Source organism: Tyto alba, unplaced genomic scaffold, assembly GCF_018691265.1.
Source record: "Tyto alba isolate M040663 unplaced genomic scaffold, T.alba_DEE_v4.0 Super-Scaffold_17, whole genome shotgun sequence".
Classification (NCBI taxonomy): Eukaryota; Metazoa; Chordata; class Aves; order Strigiformes; family Tytonidae; genus Tyto; species Tyto alba.
In genome coordinates, this window is record NW_024881279.1 from 7,711,283 (window position 1) to 7,733,511 (window position 22,229).

The 22,229-nt window shown below is 39.8% G+C and overlaps 1 protein-coding gene across 3 annotated transcripts in view; it reads right to left on the reverse strand.

Moving 5' to 3' along the window:
- The window catches only part of RNF130 (ring finger protein 130), a 49,168-nt gene extending 28,509 nt beyond the window's left edge, over positions 1 to 20,659 (reverse strand). For all 3 annotated transcript variants that reach the window (XM_033006219.2, XM_033006217.2, XM_033006218.2), the window contains exons 1-2: positions 19,705 to 20,659; positions 10,182 to 10,376 (exon numbers count right to left, since the gene is read on the reverse strand). In XM_033006219.2, the coding sequence (XP_032862110.1) occupies positions 10,182 to 10,376; positions 19,705 to 19,966 (457 nt within the window). In that variant the 5' untranslated portion in view covers positions 19,967 to 20,659. The remainder of the gene's footprint in view (positions 1 to 10,181; positions 10,377 to 19,704) is intronic.
- Between the last annotated feature and the right edge of the window lie 1,570 nt (positions 20,660 to 22,229).

Genomic DNA, 22,229 nt, shown 5'->3' on the forward strand with positions numbered 1-22,229 from the left:
CTTACGAAAAGCAATACTCTCCTCAGCCAAAAACACAGTGTCCAAAGAAAAGAAGCTGGAATACTAAAGTCAATGAGCTGCACACTCAACCATAGATGACAAGCTAGGACAGACAGTAGGCATAAGATAAATATTGATGCCTGTAAATATAAATCATTTAATTACTATCATCCAAGCCCAGACAGCTCTTTATAGCTTGCAATTTTACCATGCACATATTTAATTAGGATAGTTATACAACTGTATGTATGAAAAGGGATGAAGTTGCAACTAATCATTAAATCTGTGTAATATTACATTGGAAGAAGAGAAGAAAAGAGGACTTAAAAGCTGAGAAGACACTAAAAACAAGATGGGAAAAACAGCAACATCCAGAAGTTTCCTGCAGACCTCCTAAGGAAGCTCCTTTGCTCTCTTACTAATCTATCCCTATCTCCCAGCAAGTCTAAAAGAGCACATTTAGAAAGTCAGTAGAAAGTAATACGAAAGAAAAATTACTAGTCTTATCACAAGTAAATAACTGTTTCCTTTTATGTTTGTTTTGTTGACTCTTGACTACCAAGTGTTTGTCTGAAGCTCAAAATATGGACAACTATGGTCACAATTCCATGGCATGGGATCTTTGAACCAGGCATGGGCCAAAGAACAGACTTCAGGCACCTTCCATCCAACTACCCTCCCTTGGAAGATGCAGGGAATGGCAGCCTGGCAAAACGCAACTGCCAAACAGCTAATTTTTTTTTTTTTTAAGCAGCTGTTTAGTCCATACTTAGTGAGAAGGACAGGTGAGAGGATTCCTCCTGGGCATATGATCAACCTGGCACCAAACTACTGCTTCTGCTGCAATGCTTCAACCACCTTCTCACAGATGGGGAAGGCAAAAACTCAGATCCCATATCAACTGTGGCAAATGCTGGACTGACTATAAGAGGCACTGAACTATTACGATTTGATGTAACAAGGTTTGCAGAGAACTGATAATTAAGTCAGATATCCATAAGAAAGGTTAGTGCTCTTCTAATGGCTGATTTTTGGCTAAAGTCCTTGTAATTTCCTAAATCTTTGATAGTGCCTGCTGATGCTGCAGACACAGCATGAAGCAGATAGACTGCACTCATCTCAAGCTTGTGAAAGAATGTAATTCTCTCCTTAAATAGCAGACAATATTTAATTGCAACTGAAGCCTTTCATTACTTCATTCTGAAAAAACTAAGCTTAACAGACATTTATCTGAATAATTCTGCTGGTGAAAATTTCAGGGTACTTAAAAGAAGCAAACAAAATCCCCACCTTCCTAATAAAGGTAAAGAATGGTGCAGTCACTTGTAGGTTGGATTCAGACATTGAGATATCACTGCCTATTTCACTGCAACAATCAGAACACCATAATAATGTAATTGGAAATAAAACTGCTCATCTTCACACTCCAGACTTCCCTGTTCTAGTAAAATCCTGTAACTGTATGCAAAGCACTTGTGAACAGTGTATCACAAAAAAAAAAATACAGCACCACACACTATTCAGTACTCAGGAAAGGCATCAGTCCTATTACTGTGAGTGACAGATTTCTTGGAATAACAAACTAACAGTGAAACTGCTCCAACAGAATTTGGGATTCCACAAAATGTCAACAAAGAAAACAGGAAGCAACAAATGAAATTTTGAGAGACCAATCACAAGTTCTGTGAAAACACCAGAATACATCTAAGCTGCAAGGGAGCAGAGGCAGAAGCAATAATTACTCCTACAAGGTAAGGGATTTAGCCACAGAGGATATAAACCACAGAACCCACAAGGTGATGTGTGGGAAAGGGAAAAGGCATACTGAGCTGTATGCAAAGCTGCACTGTTAGAAAAGGTGGGCTTGTGGAGCATAGTTTTTAAATATAAATTCCATAGTATATAACATTGATGAAAAATACATAAGTTCAGATACCTTAAAATTTTAGTCTGAAATAAAACAAATTTGTCATGAAGAGTCTTACATTCTAAAACAGGCTTTTGGGAAAAACAGACACCAAGAGGAAGAGCCTTGGCATATCTTCAGAGTAATTAAAACAGGTCTAGCTGCACATATTTTTATTTTGATCTAATCAAAGTAAACAAGAGCACATTCAAGCTGTCAACACACAAGTGCAATCTCAAGAGTAAAATATGTTGTTTGAGATGTCCCAAATCAAATACTTCTGAAAACAGAAAAAACCTGTAATATTTGTCAGTTATTTAGTTCTAAGCAAGGCAAAAATTTAATGCCAACAATATACAGCAGTTTGAAAATGACACTGGATAGTATTTTAAAACATTTGTCTTCCTGTTGCCTTTATACCAAAAATGTTGAATTCTTGTATGTATATAAACATTTACTTTAGGTACCTATTTTATGGTCAGATACTAGAACAGATGTTACAACACAACCATGAGAAAATCATGAAGGACAGCAATATATGAAACTGTAACCTAAAAGTTAAGCTTTTAAGGGATGCATCAGTTAAATACAACCAGTGGAACAATTAGCTATCCCAAAACATTGAGCAGATATTTACATAAATCTCAAGTGTCTTTGCTACACTGACCTATGCAAAACAGCCTGGAAAAAAAAAGAGGAACCTTCTGAGATTAAAACTTTAATTCTGACTGTCTACTTAAAGAAGTAGATATTCAAGTTTAGTGAGGAACAGGCTTCTGTGAATTGCAACCGAAATACAGTTAATTTATGTCTGAAGAACACTCAAAACGTTTATTTGCAGCAGAGAGCTATGACAGATTTTACTCTGCCACTCTAAGAAAGGGCACTGCACCATGCCCTCTAAATATGACTACATACATTTTAGTATTTTGCAATGTCCCACCCATTGCTGTACTGCTAACAGACATGACACACATTCACAAGGTTCTGCTCCTTCAAGAAAAGCAGACATATGATTGAGACACAGGATTAGAAAACCAGAAACAGCAAGAGTAACTTTCCAAAGATGGGCGTGACAATTAACTTCAAAATAATTATTAAAGCATAATCAGATTCTTGTTGTGCTAGTCTGTAACACATTAAGTCCATAGGTGATAAATAATAATCTTGTAAGCAGAAATTACTTTCCAGTGCCTGCCCTCCTTCATTAAACAAGAAATGATGCCTCAGTATAATGTTCTTGACATATTTTCAACCAGATTTATAATCTACTGTGGCCAAGAATACCTAAAAGGACAGCTAAAGAACAAAATCAGTTGAGGAAACTGTTGGGCCATATTAAGATTAAAACTGCTGACACATTATTTCATAACCCAGTTGCTCATTTCTGATACTCAGGCAGATGTTTCTTAAAGAAAAGTCTGTAGAAGATCAAAACATGTAGTCACAGCTAAATCCTCCTGCTTCATTCACAAATGCAAATCATGTTGATATATGAAGGATGGTGGAGCTATGCCCCTGGATGTCCTCCAGCTTGACAAGGTCCAGCTGTCTCTGCAACACCCACCGTACCCCACTCAAGAAAACCAACACTTACAGTCTCTCAAAGATACAATACAGTATCAGTATGTAGAAGAGAGGCATTGGACTTCTGCTTTACTGCAGATCATTTCCTCTCCATCAACCTCACCCAGAGAGCTCCTTTTCGTCTTCTGTCATGTCAAGTGACACTAAGCCTGTTAGAAAAATTAAGAGCCATCTATTAAGCTACAAGATGCACCCACCTCTTCTCTAAGCGTCCCACAATTCCTGACTCTTTGTCCCATCCTGACTTTTGAAAGCAAGTATTTCAACGCTTCTGATGGGCATCAGGAAGACAGATTCATGCCTGGGCTGAGAAGGAGGCTGCACCCAAAGGGAGAATCTATACATCTCTGGAACCAGAACTGCAGCAGAGATCACTTAAAATGGTAAGGACACTGGGTTTGGTGTCATCTGTCATCCCCCCCACCCCCCTTCCAACTGCCTTGATCATTGTACTTATATATTCCCTTTCTGTTGAATGACTTCTATCTTCTGGGATTTATATTTATACTTTTTTTTTTTTTTTAATGCATGTGACCTTTTGGGTTCTTTACAGCAGGGAAAACCAAGCCTAGATAAGGAAAAAGCAGACAGATGTTACAATGATTTTACAGACATTTCACACAACTTTTTCCTCTTTTAGCAATGCTTCTTCACATCTACTTGCACTACAATTTTTCTGAAAAGCAAATGGCCATTCTACTCAATGTCAGAAGAATTAAAAAAAATAAACTTAGTACGAAGGAGTTCATCATTTTATCATTCCCTTTCCACAATCTGTGCACAATTTTTTTTCTTTCATTCACATAGTTTTACAAAGCATTTAACTATGTATTATAGTGCGTAATTGGTATTTGCAGTCCTATTTAATGAATACTTCTACTGTTAAGGTATTAGTATGCTAACAAAGTAAACTAAATTTTATATTCAAACCTTGAACAAAAGCAAATTAATAAAAACCATGACTAGGGACATGATGTAACCCTAACACAGGACACATTACCGAAAAAAGGTTCCTCATGTCACAATTTCACATATTTCCAAAATATCCAAGTCTTTCTATCTTTGAAAACAACTTTTCTTCATGTATACTTATGAACAATGTCCAAAACCTGTTACCTTAGATCTGGATTTAACACCCAATCACCAATTACAGTGTCACATTCTTGATTATTCAGTAATATTAATGTAATGTAGACCTTACTGGTCCATTCATCAATTTAAGACACACTTGGATTTTGATACCTAAAAGTCTCTGTAATCTTGCATTTTGTAGTGTGCTCAGGTGCTAGTAGGTGGCTTCCATTTTGTTATTTCTGGATAGCAGTCTGTATTCTCACTAATGGAATCTGGAGTTAAAAAACCCAGGTACTTCTAAGAAGGACATCTATCATGCTGATGTATTTTCTTCTACCTACAGACAACTTCCACACAGATCCATCAACCCAAACAGTCACGCCAAACAAATTTAGCAAAGCATGGAAATGGCAAGTGAGCTTTACCCATGGACACTACAAAAATATTTTTAGAGCTTCATAAATAGCATATTCATAGATTAGTATCATAAATTTGATTCCACTGAATCCATAGATTCTGGGAATTATTCTGCTGCTGGAGCTCAAACTTTGGATAAGAAAAAGAATGTAATTACTTAACAGTCACTAACAGTCCCGTGGGCCTTTTTACAGTCACAGAACTAATTACCCTTTCAGTTGGCTAAGGAAAAATGATCCTAACCGCTGCTATTTCAGTTGTGGATGAGGCATATACCACGCAGAAACACTGGTAAAAAGTTCTGCAAGGAACTGGGGTTATGTTAGTTTTGTAAAGGGGTTTCCCTGGCTTGTCTTGAAGAGACAAGTGCTTCCTTATGGTTCAAAATCTGTGCTTTAACCACTCCTCTCCACATCTTGTTAAGTGTCAGACATCTCCATCTATTGTGATATATTTTCCTGATGGATACACCTCCAAGAAACACAGTGGGAAACAGGATCAACTATAATGCTGCTGACACTTGCTCCCATTTCCAGTTAGCAAATATAAACAATAAACAATATAAAATGACCAAAGATATGCAAGTTATGGTTAGTCTATTGATTGTTTTACCGTTTTTAAAGCTTCAACTTTAATGACACATCTCTCCTTCCTTTTCACTAATATATACTCTACAGTAAATTAATAATATTACAATATTATATATTTTTTTAATAGACAATAAAATTAGTGTTCAGCTGTGGATTAAATGTAGGTGTCTGCAATCCAGGGAAAGTTTTGCAGTGGATTTGGTACAGAGTTGAAATATTCATCAGCACACATTTGTGCAAAATAATCTGCAATGCAGCCTGCCATAGCTTTCACACATCAGTTCAGCTTACGGATACATGAAGAGACATTTGTAAGAAAAAGGAAAGTGGCAGAGGAAGAGATGTGCAGCACGCAGCGAGAATACCACAACAGAGGAGAGCGGCATTTCGACTGCCGATCTCTGCAGTCTACTCTACCCACTCTGAATGAGGGCAAGACCATGGAATAGCCATTAGATGGCAACAACTCCAAATTACTTCCTGTCCTTCCTGCCTCTGACCCAGTGACCTAAAATAATCCACGTAAAATACATTCAGTTTTATCACAGTTCAAAGCAAGTACAGACCTTGCTTCCTGTGCTAGCGTGCTTTTTAAGTAAATACAGGGCCAGAAATCCTCCCCCTGAAAGGAAACTGTTTCTGGAAGCCAGCGTTGGGCAGCTCTCCTGCAGTACTACAGCAGGAGAATGTCACCTTCTGTGCACATCACGGAACAGAAACACCTTCTTATAGAAAACAAATGCATTGTTTCTTCAGAAGTGCAACAAAAAGATTGAACCTGATGAGATGTCTACAGCTTGTTCTAAAGACTTTACAGGTTTCACCTGTAACAGGTAAATCCTCTGACAAAGGTATTATACTAGAAGTTGTTTAAATACATCATGAAATTTCTTCAGCACTGATAAACAGTAGTTACTAGAATCCAGAAACAACTTCCACATTTGCTTATCTGAGTATGAAATTTTAGCTTTAGAGGCTTCTTTGGCTTATATTCTTTTCTATAAATCCACATAAAGGTCTAGATTTTAATAGAGAAGGTCAATATAAAATTTAAAATATTTTGTACTTGACAGGACTGTCTCCACCACACACAAAAAAAGAATTCAAATACTATTTTACCTGCATTTCCTTCATATTCCCATAATTGATTATAAAGGAGACAGCTACTACATATTTTCTTTACCACTCAGTCTCTTTTTTACATTAGACAGTCTTTGTTCTGCTTTAAGAGAAGTAGCAAGCAAAACCACTCATAAAACTGCCTTCCTGCCAGTGAAATCATAGTTTAACATAATCTATGCTGGGAAAGATGTCCTTCACTTAGGTTGATAGAGGACACCTAAAATAATGTGTAAAATAAGTTTATTTTATATGCACATATTAATACATATAAGGATATATACAGAAAAAATAAAATAATGTTGCAAATAACTTTTTTTTAAAAAAAAGTTCACCAACTCCTTAAGATCAATACCCACTTTAAAACTGAACTTGGAGTTGAAGAGGCAGACACTTAGTGGACTATCACACAACGAAAAGAAAATTCTGGTATTAGCAATAGAAACTGTTCATTTGACATGGTGATGATAGATTGATTCAAGAGTGACAGTTGTTATCTAACCACCAGCAGGAATTTTTATTCTGCTAAGTAATATGTCGAGTATGAACAGATTTCCCTAAGTTTAAAATTTTCAAATGTGTGTTCAAGCATAAAATAGCTTGGATAAAATATTAATCCAATAGGCGAGAACTGCTTACTGAGCTCTCTTCACAGAGAATCACCTCTCTGCAGGTGGGCAACATACATAAATCTATATAACATTTTACTTATTTTTAGCATAGATGTTGCCTAAGCGGATGATTGGAATTCATGGAAATATCAAAGTAGAAAAGCATTCAGTTCACAGATTGTGCACGATCAGCAGTTGCCACCTTCTTCTCCACTAGGAAGCCAGAATATTTCTAAGGCTTGGTACACAGCAACATAAAAATTACATTACAGTGTTATAAAATGACACAAGGTCTATTTTCTCCTGTCTGTGGAAAGAAACTTAAAGCCATGAACCTTGTCATCATCATACAGTTGCAAAATTGTCTTGTGAACAATGCATTTTTAAAATAAAAGAGGAATACTGCACAGTATTAGACATCATATGTGATGTCATAGTATCAACTTGGTGGCTCACCTTCATTATCACTTTATATCAACTCCAACACATTTAACTGAATCAGCAGCAGAACAGCTATCAAATACACAGGGTCAACTCCTCCTGACCTTTAGGGATAGAAAATACTAGAGAGATGTAGTGCACCACAATATCTAGTTAGTGGATTATGTGGTTGTTCACCACCTAAAGCATACAAGCAGTGAACTGGTTGAAAAGGCAGAAAAAGGAAGACCAGAGAGTGCCTTGAACGTGTGTAGGACTGCTTTACACACAACGTTTGTTTGAATACACTCATCACGTAAGCAGATACATGCATCTATATCCCACTTGGAATAATTCTCACTGAGGGGCATGCTGGATTCCAAACCCTCCTTGGCCTAGGGCTAAAACCCAAGGACTAGTCTACATCTCAGTTACACACACTTGCAGTTCCTACGTCAAGCAAACAGGAAGTTATTTATAGGAAGCTCTGCAAAGTGCAGATTGCTAAGGAGATCCCTTACATGACCATAATGCAATCAAAAGCCATGGAATGACATTCCTCTTCACTACAGTGTGGTGCTGAGGTGGTACTTCAGTTCTAGATAATTACTTTTAGTCTGTTGCATAGTTTTAACACTTCAAGTCCAGTATTAATTCTGAGATAGTGCCTACAGCCCAAATCAGTGACAGAGATTCCAGTATACCAGGGACTGAGTACATGCAGCTAAAACCCAGTATCTCGAATACTCAAAGATAAAGCAAGCATCATCTCTAGTAATTACATTTTTTTAAATATTACCATGAGTAAGAGTAAATATTTGGAAGTCAACATGATGAAGACAGTATTAGTTTTTTTCCAAGTATCAAGTATCCAAACAGTTGCCTGGCTAGCTTATAAGACACCATTTTACCCACAGCAGCTCTCACATTTCATAACTTGAGACATTATTTCAACCTACCAGAACCACTTGACCTATTGATATAGTTTCAAAGGCAACCCACTCATCTGCAGAGATGAAACACTGAGTGAACTAGGATTTCCTAACAAAAGACAGATACTATCCCACTGCTATGCAAGCAGCTGCCAAGTCTAACAGCATTATGAGAAATAAAGTATTAAAGTTATAATCAAACCCATTTTATGATTTAACATGTAATAGAACAAACAACGCTAGAGCTGTATTGTTAATGGCAGTCTTTTTTTGCTGCCACAGTGAGGTATTCCAGGCCATAGGAGAAGTCACAAATCATTGCTCAGAGACTGCAAGACCTTACAATCTCACAGGTATTTCAAAGAGAGGGCACAGCTGAAGGTTTAGGCAGGTATTACATCATCAGAGAAGTGGCAAAAAAACACAAAAGGAAGGCAGTACAAAGTGTTCACTAGAATATGGGAGTTTTTGCCTGAAGATTACTTGCAAAAATGTCTAAGGAAGGTACCTAAGATAAAAATGGATTGTGAACAGGCTTTGAATTGTGACACAGAGGTCAAAATCCCCCTGGAAAATTCCTGTGGTAAAGAGAATTGGAAAGGTCAAACCTCACTAAGCCAGAAGCCACAAGACATTTCCCTTGTGAAAAAAAGAGAGAAAGAAGCAACCATAACACTTATTAGTAAAAGAATTAAATTCTAATCGTGTGACAATATGCAGAGCATCGGCCAGTAGTATATCCATTGGATATAGAAATAGGCCTTTTCTGATTAAGCTAAATAATTCCAAACTGAGAAAACCTTCCAGGAAAATGAAAATTGTAGTTATCAGAATTGTGAAAATGATTTTTAACCAATGAAAATATTTATGTATGAGGCTCCCACTGGCTAAGGTAACTCACTAACAACAGAGAAACTTTATACCTAGATAGCCCTAAAAAAGTAGAAATCTGTAGAAATCCAGATTTTCAGTGTTGTTCTAGACAACTTAGAGAGGCAACTGCTCTCCAAATTACTGTTTTGTTGATTCCTGTATGGCACTCAAAGATACATTGTAGAAAGAGAACCCTCTGTAAACTGTCATTAAAAAAAGCATGCAAGCTCGGATCCTGTTAACATTTGAAAGCCCCCACCGTAACAGCCAGTTGAAAACATGCTATTATAAAAATTCTTCAGGTACAGATGCTTTGTAAAATTCTAGATCTTCCATTATTCATTAGTTTCTCTTCTTCAGAAAGGTTTGAAACAGGTTGCTCCTAAAATCTTATAGATTTACTCACTCCAAAACACCCATGTCCTCAGTGTAGAGGAAAGTGTTCCTCATTGGATAAAACATATGCTAAAGGAAAATAACATAGCAGAATAAGCCAATAATTCTAATATTACATATGTGTAAACATTATTAGAGAACAGGCAATTTCAAATAGCATCCGTGCACTGCCAAGAGCTCTTCAGCAATAGTTTATATGGCAAAAGAGTACTCAGGCAAAAAAGAATTACAGTGAAAGAGGCTACATTTTATTTACCTTGATGAGTCATTGTGACAGGTTCTTCACTGGATATATTGTTGTAAATGACCACAGCTGTGGCATTATGTGAAGCTGCTCGCAGTATCTTCTCTCTAAATGTACAGTTTCCTCGCTGTAGTAAAGCAATCCACTGCTTGGTGTTTGGTGGAACTTGGAAACGTGTTCGAGGGTCACAGCCCAGGCGATCTGCAACTGAAATGGGAAATACATTTACACAGATGGCAATTTATTCAAACAGGAAAAAAAAACCCTAACTTCAACTTTTGCTGAATTACTTAACTGTTATGCACTAGGAAGTTTATTAACTCTTGTTAATAAAGCCTAAAGCTAACTGCATTCTTATGAAAAAAAAGTCTTGAAAAATAACAAGTCTTGCACATTGAAAGCTGTGACTATATGCCCGAGAATTAGGCTCACTAACACAAGCTATTTTTAACTCTAGTGCAGCTAGAACAATGAATTCACATTTGGATCAATAACTGCCTAGAAGCTGAAAAACATTAGAATATGGCTCACATGCTACAGGCATTTCTGAAACAGCTGTTTATCAATCATTCTGGGGAGGATAACTTTTTTCTTTTTTAATGCAGTCATAAATATCACTGCAGTGGTAAGTATAACTAAACAAAGGAGATTGTGAAAAAAAGGCTTCAGACTTATCTGACATGTGCAGGCTACTGTAAAAAAGGACAATATTAAAACCTGATCTTGTAAAACCCCAGCAGCCAACATCAGCTTTTTACATATGCACATTTTATCTACAAGGAAGTGCATTCAAATTCATAGAGAAACAAACCGTTTTGCAAACACGATGCACTCAAGTTGTCAGCTAAAGAGGTATTGATTGTATAAAGGAAAAGTAATAGGAATGGCAAATGCCAGATGTCCAAATTCAACAGTATGCAAAACTCTTTTGTCCCTTCTGATGCCGTAATGTATCCTGAACAACCCAAACCCACACAGAGCTATGCACAAAAGGCAGAAAAAGCAACCCAGAAGGCAACTTCACAGTACAGCAGCTGAAACTGATAAAACACATTTCTGTTTATACAACTGGAAACACAGTTTAGTCTGATACATTGGTCATATCATTAAAGGATTTTAGAAATTCAGAGCCAACAGCAACTTATCATACAAATACATTTACTTTTTCAAATGCCAAGATAAAGGAATCTTTGGCTACTAAAAATGGTCGGGATAAACAGTGATTTTTCAAGACATGAACAAACAATTTATTTGCATAATAGATCTGAAAACATTACAGTTAATAAGAGCAATTCAAATTAAGTGTCCCATAAAATTATCCTTTTAAAGTAGTGAGTTCTTCAGCACAGACTATGGGATTTCAGCACAAGGTCTACCACATAAAATATCCAGTTTAACATCAGCTGGAAACAAAACAAAAGATCTTTTTAAGCATTCTCAGCTTAACATAGCTCAGGTTAAAACCTATAACAAAGGAGATTCAAATAGCTAATGGATCTTTTCTGAAACATGAAAGAAAATCTTTTGCTTGCCTAAAGAAAACTAGTGCAGATGAATCTATACTGTGGCAGTTGTACAGGAAGTCGTTGCATCTCTTAATTTGGACAAGAAGTGCCTCTCCCTGTTCCCCTGGAAGGAGGGTGGGGAGCCAGATATAAGCACATCCTTTTCACAATTGTTTTTCAAGGCTGTGTTACACATTTCAGATATGGAGGGCTATGTGCTGTATTTTTGTATTTGTGCTTTTGTTTTACATAGGGATTTGGGAAAATACAAAATACAGATGCCTGAAGCCAAATTTTATAGAGTATTTTATTCCATTACCCTGACATTATTACTCCAATCCCTTTGGAAATTGCTAGCTAGCACTGATCTACATATATTGTTTTGGAGCACTGATGCAGGCCATCACGAACCCCAATGATCACAGGAGTGCACATTCATACCGACTCCACTTTTGTAGCTTGTCTTTGTAGTCTTAAATTTAAGAGAACAGTACATTTTTTTTAAAAAAAAGGAATTCTAGTCCTTTTTGAAAATGTGATAGAAACATAACTCCGAGTATTTGCAACCAACCTTGGTGTCCTCTGTTAAGACTAAAGCAGTTTAATGCACACTTCCTCCTTGTTTTTCCCACTTAATGTGGGAGGGGGAAAGCAGCAGCAGACTATAAGATGTTTCTCAAGCCTTGAAAACTAAAAAATCCCACCTTTCTCCACTGAAATCATATACAAGAATCTCAGGTGTGATACATACTTTGGAAAATACCATTCAATTTCACAGATTCTTCCCAAAATTTCAAAATTTACTCTGAAAGTACACACTATGGCCAACGTAAATTTACTTAAAATATATGGGATGGATGAAAAGCAGCAATCCCATAGATTACGTACAGTTTGCTTCAGTACAATCATGCTCAAAACTAAATCACTAAGTGAAAACAAAAATGGACACAAAAATAAGGTAATGGGCTATCAAAATGAAAAAAAAATCATAAAAACAAAAGACAAAAGGCACCTTGAAAAGGGAGGCAGCATTCTCAAAAGTCTGTCATATGGTTCAGCTTTACAAAAATTTATGTAGGAACCTTTAAATTCGTACAGCTTGAAATTTTTAGCTTAAAAACTGACAGAGAATGTAGTAAGAGATAACAGAAACCGCATGTGTGGGAAAAGTAGTACAAAATTTTCTACCATGGCAGAGATCAAAGTCTCTCAGCTGTGGACAGAGCCATGAAATGTTACTGGATAGAGCAACAGGATTAGGAAACAAGATATTAAGAGATAAAAGCTTTCCAGATATAGACCAGCAAACACCACTCAAACACATACAGCATGTTATTCCTGATGAGGTAGATTCAGTATCTCATGATGAAAATTTAACAGCTGACAATATTATTTTAGCACTATTTAAGTAACACAAAAACATTAAGGAAAATCTAGTTATTTTAGATAAACCTGAACAGAGTAAGTGCAAGTCACCTGAGATTTAAAAGTCACAAATCACTTTTCTTTACATTAGCATCCTGTTATACTACAAAAATGCCAAGCAACCTTCTCACTTTTAACTAAATAAAATTCAGGAACAATAGTGGAAAGTCTTAAGTTTCTCTGCTGATTTTTTCAATAGACTTACTACACTCTGAAAAGAGTGAAAGTCTTACAGTCATGGTCACCTTTCTAGAATAATTATCTGGCTAAAATAAAACATCTGCTATACACCTAACATGCCAGGCACATCAGTTGGCATTGTAAGGGACATAAACAGTGTCAGCAAGAATCATCACTGATAGCTCTCCGGTTTTGTGCCATCTATGCTCCGTTGTCCAAAGTCCACTTCAGATCTAAAAGACTAGGGCTTGCAAGTATTACCTGGATGATGTCCATGCCAGAATGAAAAGCAACTTCACATTTAATTATTCTAAAACAATCACTTGCACATAAAAAGATATGGTCTGAAGTCACTCAATTTAATAATTTCAGAAGATCTAAGCATACAGAAAACCATATGTGTTTCCCTATACACGTGCTATTCTTCTGACTTATTTGGAATACAAGTTATTTACTCCACCTTTCCTTTCTCCACATCTACCTATGCACCATGAATGTGCTGGCAAAAAAACAAATCTCTGTTAGAAGTGGCAGCCTGCTGGGTTAAAGAGTTATGTACAATGTTGTTGTAAATATCTCCCTTCCTATCTTCCTCTTTACAGAAGGATCAGCTGAGATTTAAGTACCATTAGGCTGCACGTTTGTTTTCAACTTTAGGAGAGCTTCAGTTTCCTCTTGCAGAACACACAGGATCACACAATTTATATATAACTGTTTCTCCTTAAGCACTTTTTTAAATTGAAAAGCCCTTCCCACTGAAGGACTAATGTAACTGCATTTTAGGAATTCATGTGAAAGAAATAGTTAATAACGCAATAGATCTGACCAGGCTTCCTCAACTACTGAAGTGGTATTGGCAAGCTCACGTTAGCACAGCAATGGTACTTTCCTCCTCATCTTTTCCAATTGCTTGACCAGGTCCTTTAGCCTTCCCCCTATAAGAGGGATAGCCATACTGTGGAAGCAAAAATGAAATTAATAGGTCTGCTGCCAGAGGCTTTGTCAGAAATAAGTACACACTTGCCTGAATGCAGACCGTCTCCTCCTATTTCTGAACTGTGACTGGGTTTGCTTTCTCTCATATAACATGCGTTTATGTTGATCTTGTGTGGCTTAGAATGCAGATGTGATACCCCACTTCAGCCAAGGTTGCTGCATTGACTTGTTATCAGACTTTGTCCCCTTTTCACAGAAGAAGGCCAGTGCCGTGATCCCCCACGCCAGGCATTAACTATTTTATTCCATGTTTTTTTATTTTCTTTTTTTAAAGGTCGGATATCTCAATACTGATTGCATCTTAGGTAACACTCTGAGGCCAGCACCAGTTGCCAGAGCTGCTCTCTCAGCTACACATACAGAAATCATTTTAAAGTCTGACCTTCAATCACTGTAATATAATAGGTGGAAAGACACCACCAATATTTTGAGGGGCAGCAGATCAAGAGACTCCAAAAAGAAAACAGCACATGGGAAGATGCAGTCCCATGCAACCTGCAGCCCAAAGCTTTCCCTCCCTCCCTCCAGCAGGCACTGCCCAGGCAAGTGCTATGTAGCACACCTGACTGGCAAGACAGCCAGCCTTGTGCAACACATTCATTACAATCCTGTGATAAAACTTCCAGAAAAGGAATTCAGCTGGGCAATTCACAGAAGTAACACAGCAGCACTGACTGATTCTTATTTCAAGGAAGGGTACCAGTTATTTGCTATCCCATTAGGGTTTAATACCTGTAATATATGTCTTTTATTTCAATATATTACTACTTGTGTTATTATCAATATAGTCCTTATTCAAGCCAGTTACAATTTCTACTTTCTAAAAGTTATATCAATTAATTACGTACAGCGATATTTTATTTTCAAGAGCTATTTCAGGTAATTGCTTTGACTAAAGTTGGCTTTAACACTAAAACAAACGCTTTGAACAAGAGGTAATCTTGTTTCAGGGAAGAAGTTAAACAAAAGAAAAATTACTGAAGCTTAGCAGAGTCCTGCAATAGTCTGGGTTTAATCTTGTTAGCTCAGTAAGTATACTACAATTATGGCTGTAAACTCTGATATATAACCTCCACTTTTTTTATCAATTAATGACTACTAATTAAGCTGGATACTGAGACCAGTGGTAAAGGATGGATGCATGGCACAAGATTTTTCTTCCACTACACTACTGATATGTTGCTTGTTGCATTTTCCTAAAGCTTACTGATTTGGATTCTGGGCCAGAAAGGAACACAAAATTCTGTCTGAATGTTACCTAAAGCTCTGCAGTTACCAGGAAACTGGTGTTTTAAACCTTCTGCAGCCAAAACTTGTTCACACAACATGTTTATGAAGTGTCAGATGCTACAAAATGCTATAGTTACAGTACCGTGCCAAGATATACCTCCATTCCTAACACTGTGACAATATTGTTTCTTCCCCACTTCCACCTTTTTCTAGACTATGTTCTTCCTCAAATTCAGTCATCTTGCCCAGCCACAACCCTACTACCCCTTCAGCAGAGATCTCCACATTCTATGAGTTCTTTCTCCAGTGCAGCTTTCATACAACCATCACCTCCCCACATGTCCTCTGGTCCCTTTCCATCCCCCCTCACCCTCTTGTTCCTGACCCTTTGGTTCAGTGAGTCTTAAGGTTTTTAAGTTTGACTTTGAGTCTGCTGCTACTTCACTTCCTATCAGTCCCATCTCCGGTCCTAATCACCCTGCCCACTTCCCCACTACCCAAGCCAGCCAAGGTTCACAAAACCTCGCCTCCTAGCAAGGTCCCATCTGCAAGGGGACTTTGAGAGCACACAGGACTGATGTTCCCAGTCCTCAGCTGTGTATCCAAACCCAGAATGACATGCAATAACCCACTCACCAGTTACAGAAGAGTCCTGTTCACCATGGAGGTGAACAAAAGTCACAAAGCAGTTTCTACCAAAGACCATTAAACTGAGTTTTCAGTGGCTTCTAGCTTGATTTGTCATAGCAAGAGGAATATGCCCGACATGTAAAGGTCAGCACCACAGCTGGTGTCAGGCACATAATACCAAAGATGCTTAAAAGCAGAGGTCACTTAAGTGGCACAGGGCTGCATGCTTACACAGTCCATGTACATACACTGCCACAAGTACCTAGGCAGCTTCTGTGAGACGTTTGGACTGAAATGCATGTTTCTAGAAAGTCACAAGTAACGGAGGACGAGACTGAATGAGAACCTCACCAAAGAGTGAGGCTCAGTAACCTCACCGAAGAGAACATATAAACCTGAACTAAACTATCAGAAAAGCTGTATCAGGCTGTGAAGACACATTTTTCTATTACTCTTCTATGCAGGAGAGGAACATTTTTTGATCATCTGCAAGCATTCATATCCAGAAGCTGTTTAAAATGCTCTTTTGTAAGAAATTATTTAAGTCATCGCAAAAGATCAACAAGTTAGAGGAAGAAAGAAAAGGAACTAGAAGTGGAAGAACGGAAGAGAAATTAATAGAGAAAGTCTGCTGCTATCATGCATTTGATGCACTTGGAAAGATACACGTACACAGGTGCTGTATTTACACCCAGCAGCCAACTGTGGCTGCCAGCTCACTGGAGCTGCACTTTCACAAGTCACATTCACAAGCGGTCATGCGAATTACTGCCGTATCACTTCCAGGGGGACATTGCTTTTGAAAGCTGGTATCAATTTCATACAAGGGTCTATAAAAAGAACAGGGAAAGAGTTTTAATACATGTATTAACATGACAGGGTTGAATTAGATTACAGAAATTCCACTAAAGAGATGGGAGAAGTGACTGAATACATCATTCTGCACTGATATTTAGAGGATGGATAATCACTTAGGACTGGCAACATCAAAAAGTAGTATATAAAATATGTGGCATACTCAAGAACACAAGTTAACAAAAACCACTGCAGAGCACAACACTTAAAAATCACAGGCTGTGCTATTACAAATGGTGTCTGTTTAGCAGCAGATCATTGGCCCTAAATCTTGAATTAGTAATTTCATTTATTTCGCTGCAGACAATTAATAAGGGATCTTAACACAGCATTCAAAAAATGTGACATTAAGGACATTTCAACTCTCAAACATGGATGCTCCAGTCTACACCATCAAGGTGCTAATAGAACACCCACATGGAAATTCCAAGAGATAGCCCATGAATGGGTGAATGTTTGACATCAAAGAAGTTTCAAAGTCAAAGTATCTTTGAACATAGTTAACAGTTTTAGCATCCTTCTCTTCTTAAGACACATGGTAACTGGGGTGGAGCATTTACTCCTCTAACAGCAAAGGCTGGTAATAGCTACTCATGTTAAACACTGTTAGAAAAAACTATTTTCAAACAGGTTCTACAGCAATATTAACAGGCTGATAAAAAGTCATCAGAGCAACTACTTTGAGCAAGACAGAATTGTCTTTAATCAAAACTAGATATAAAAAAGCAGAATAATATAAACTTAAGACCCCTAAGCATTCAAGAGCATTTTAACTAAAAGCATTAAATATTGCAATCTTTCCTACTATATGAAATGTTTTTAAGCCACGTTTGAAGCATGCCTCAGCAAAATTAAAGTAAAATGTATACTATGTAACAACCTACATAGAACAGTTCAGAAAAACTTGAAAGGAAGACAGCTGCTACATGTTTGCTTTAGCAGTCTTCTGTTGACAAACAGGACAAAACTGAATCCCTCCAACAACTGATGGCAAAGCTTTAATGAAGGCAGCATGTCAAAACTGCAGAAAATGAGGTCTGCAATTTCACAATTCCTGCGGTGCTTTCTCACTGAACTTATTCATCATAATACTTAGCAGTAAGGTATAAAAATGCTGTTTATGGACTGTGCAGAATTTTATTTAGCTCTTGCCTCATTGTTAGCTTCCTGTGAAAATGCTGTCAGCCTCCCTCAATGTTTTAATCACTCTTTAGTGAAGACCGTATCAGAAGAAATCAGAAAAAGTTACAGAAGCAGGTTAAAAAGTAATATCAAACCTTTTGCTTGAGAAATAAGGCAGCTACTTTTAGAAAAATAAGAATCAAGCATTTTGATAGCTTGCATATATTAAAAGGCAGCAGTTTTAAAACCCCTAAAAATACTACTTGCAGTAACAGCGTTTATGTGCCTAACGCTTTCAGGAAAGCCTCCTGATTTCATATGGCATTAGGTATGTGTATTTAAGTGAGGAATATCAGGAAGCAGAAGAAAGACAGACTGAGCATATTTGATGATAGCTGACACTGAGATGATGGATGGTGAAGGTAGGAATTGAAATACAAATGAAAATCATTTTACAGTAGACTTTCCATTTCCTCACCCTTCCACTCAAAAAAATATGCTATATTAATATATTCTAGTTAACACTTCGTAAAGCTAATGAAACCAAGCTTCAATAAAACTGGCAAGCATGTGCTGATACACAGTCTGCTTCATACACACTAGAAGCTTATAGCAGGCTGCATTTTGTTCTGAAGAAGCATCAGAGCATTTCCCTGGTCTTAAGATTTGGTAAATTTTTAAAAGGTTTTAATAATACAGTAGTTCTGCATTATCAATTCATTTAAAAAACTCTTAATATTCACCACTTGGAGTCTAGTTTTAACTGACTACATTATTTAATTTAATACATTATTCAGAGGTTTACTCTCCAGGAGACAGGTTGGGTCCACTGTGATCTATCAAGTGGTCCATTTCTTAAAGATGGCAGGTTAGATAATGTCAAGAAGGGTTTTCAAAATAAGGTACTACTAATCCCACATCATTATGACTGAAGCGATTGGTTTCATTTCAGGTAATAATCAAGATAATACCCTCTCTTGTTTAAATTATTGTTCTCTATAAAACCCAACATTTCTCAGAAAGCAATTTGTCACAACAGCTTCACTTAATAAAAAGAAAACTTATCTGGAAGCACTACACAGTGTTCAGTACCCCTCAAACAAGCACATTTCGACCAGCCATGAGTAACAGCTTGATGGCTTCAGTCTTTCCAAATCTTGATGGACAGCTTAAGCAGCATTTTTAAGAAACGTACACGGACAAATCATGACTTCATGCAGCAGCAAAATCCATCCAGATGCTTGAGACAGTATGCAGCTGTTCTGAGATTCATGGCAACACTGTAACCAAATATTGTTAACTATCACTACCGACTCTCTGTAATTAGTTTAGAAATAACACCTTCATAGCTCAATGTGACTAGCCTACTGGGATTCATGCTGGAAAACACATTATGCTTTGCAGAGCCGTTATTAAAGCCAGCACTCTCAGAGCACGGATTTTTTTTTTTTTTTTTTTTAATTTTCCTCTGGGTAAGTTCTTCCTCCCCTTCTGTCAGAGCTCTCTAGGAAAGTCTGAAATCCCAGAGGCCACCCACCCTGTAAAGGAGGCACCCGACAGCAAGCCACGGCCGGCCGCGAAGGACGCGTTACCTCCGTTGATGGGGACGGGAGCCACCAGCAGGCCCTTGACTTCCACCTTGGGGGAATCCTGCCCGTAGCGGCCGCGGTCGATCCTCAGCAGCGTGGGGCCGCCCCGCTCGGGGCTCAGCACCGTCACGTTGATGAGGGCGGTGTAGTACGCCTGGCTGGCGTTGTCGGCGCCGGCCGGCCGGCCCCAGCCGTGCCAGAGCAGCAGCAGCAGCAGGACGGAGGAGCCGCCGTTCCGGTGCTGGCGAGCCCACCGCCGGCTCATCTTCGACTCCGGGCGAGCCGACAGCCGTCACCGGTTGCCTCCGCCGCTCCTCCCGCTCCCTCGCGGCAAGCGCCGAGCCCCACACGCCCGGGTGTGCTTTATCCCATCTGACAGCCCAGCAGCGGAGAAAGACCAAAACCAGGCGGCGGGGGGGGGAGGAGAGCACGGGCTCATGCCATGGGAGGAGCCAGGGGAGTCATGGCAGGTCCCAGCCGAGTCCGATCCGCACGGCCGCGGCCCCCACGCGGGAAGGCTGCCCGGGGCGAGCCCCGCTCCGCCGGCCCCTCAGGGCGCCGCGCTCATGCCGCCCGCCCGCCGCCGCGGGGGGAGCCCCGGCCGCCCGCCTCTGCCCGTGCCGGGCGAGCGGAGGGGAGGAGGCGGGGGCGGCGCCGCGGCCCCCTCCCCGCACAGCCCCGCGCCGGCCCTGGGGAGCCCGCCGGGAAAAGCCGCCTCAGTCGCGCTCACACACAGCCGCGGGGCTCGGCTCGGCGCCTCGCTTCGCGGCTCAGCCGCCACTTTAGTGCGGCGGGAGGCGCGTCCCGCTGCCCAGGCCGGTGGCCACGGCTGGTGGCCACCGCTCCATGCTCCACTCCAGTCCCGGGGGTGGGGGGGTGGTGGGGGGGGGCCCCCGCAGCCGCACCGCGCTCCACCGCCGGCTCCGCGCCCGGCGCCTCGACTGCAGCCCGGCGCTCCTCGCACTGCGCAGGCGCGCCATGCCCCGCCCCACGCCACGAGGGCGAGGGGCGGGAGACATGCCCACATAGAGGCGTGGCTAAGTGGGGAGGGAACGCCCGCGCATGACGTCACCGGGGACGTGGAGGGAGGCGGCCATGGCGGGCGGGACGCAGCCTAGCGGGGAGTTAGCTGTAGGAACACACAGGGCCTGCCATGGGTCCTCAGCGTGCGTCGTTTTCGAAACGAAATCCCAAATTTCCCAAAATCGGGAGCGCTGGCCATCAGGAAGATACGAGAGATGGTTTAGATGCGTGTCTCGGCGAGGAAAAGGGGGTGGATGTGGGAGAAAGAGGTGGAGTGTACTCTGTCTGTGCAGCCAGCGCTGACAGGGCTGTGCCGCGGGAGCAGCACGGCCTCTGTCAGAGTTTGGTCGCTCCTGTCTGATTTGGAGTTACTCCGGGCGTAGTTGAATGGGAAACATTACAAACAAATGTTTCTATTAAATATTAATGCCATGAAATACTGTAAAACAAGACTTGAGTTACTCTAACGAACATCATCGTTTGGAGGATTTTGGTCTCTTCAGAGTATAACTAATGTAATGGCCTCACGGGACTTTGAAAGGCAAACTATCTTAAAATTACTTAAGGCAAAGAAAACAAGTGCTTCAGGGCTGTGACTGAGGATATTTTATAAATTTCCGAACAAATAGCTGTGCTGCTGTTCTTCTGAGATACGGACTCCTTGGTGAACTTCCCCAGCTGCTTGGGAAGGCCCTCCAATAAGCCTGGTGTTTAACCTGAGCATCTTACTAAACTGTTCTCTTTTGGAAGGTTTTGTAGTTTGTCCACTTGTGATGCACCTGGTCAAATATGCATGTGAGATAACACCATCAAAGCACAGTCTGTTTCACTGAGATGCAAGTGGTGGGTCTAATCCTGACCCTGGGGAGACCTGTGCTGTTCACAAGGAAAGCAGCAAGCTTGCAAACCTGTCTCCGAGCAGAATGGACCTATGGGCTCTCCTAAGGCATGTAGTGTGTGGGTATGGAAAATCTGAGAAGCTGTTTATGAAAAGCTCTATAGAAATGTCAGTATGATCCAGAAAATGTTTCTGAAGCAGCAGCAGCAGAATGTTCTGCTTCCACTTTTTTTTTTTTTTTTTTAAGTTTGCCCTTCTCAGTAAATGCTGTGTGAGGAACCACATGCCATTAATGGCTTTTCAATGTTTCGCCCAACCTTTTGCCCTAGACAGATGGTGAGAGTCATGGGAAACACACTGAGACTGCACCATTGCAGAACATGTTTCGGACCTGCCGTTCTTGCAGTGCAGACACTAGTTTTTTCAGTACTAAGAGCTCTGCATCGTTTCAATGCAAAGTCATGTGCTTTATTGCTGAAATTTACTCAGAAGGGGCCAGGGAGTCCTAGGAGCCGAAAGGATCCCTTGCTATTACCGCTTTGACTGTCACAGAAGGGTTGCAAAGCACTTTTGAAAAGCATTGAGAAAACATTTGCTGGCCACGTTGGAAGCAAAACAAGCTGGTGGGCCCAGCCAGCAACTCCCCAGTTCTCTTTTCTAACCACCA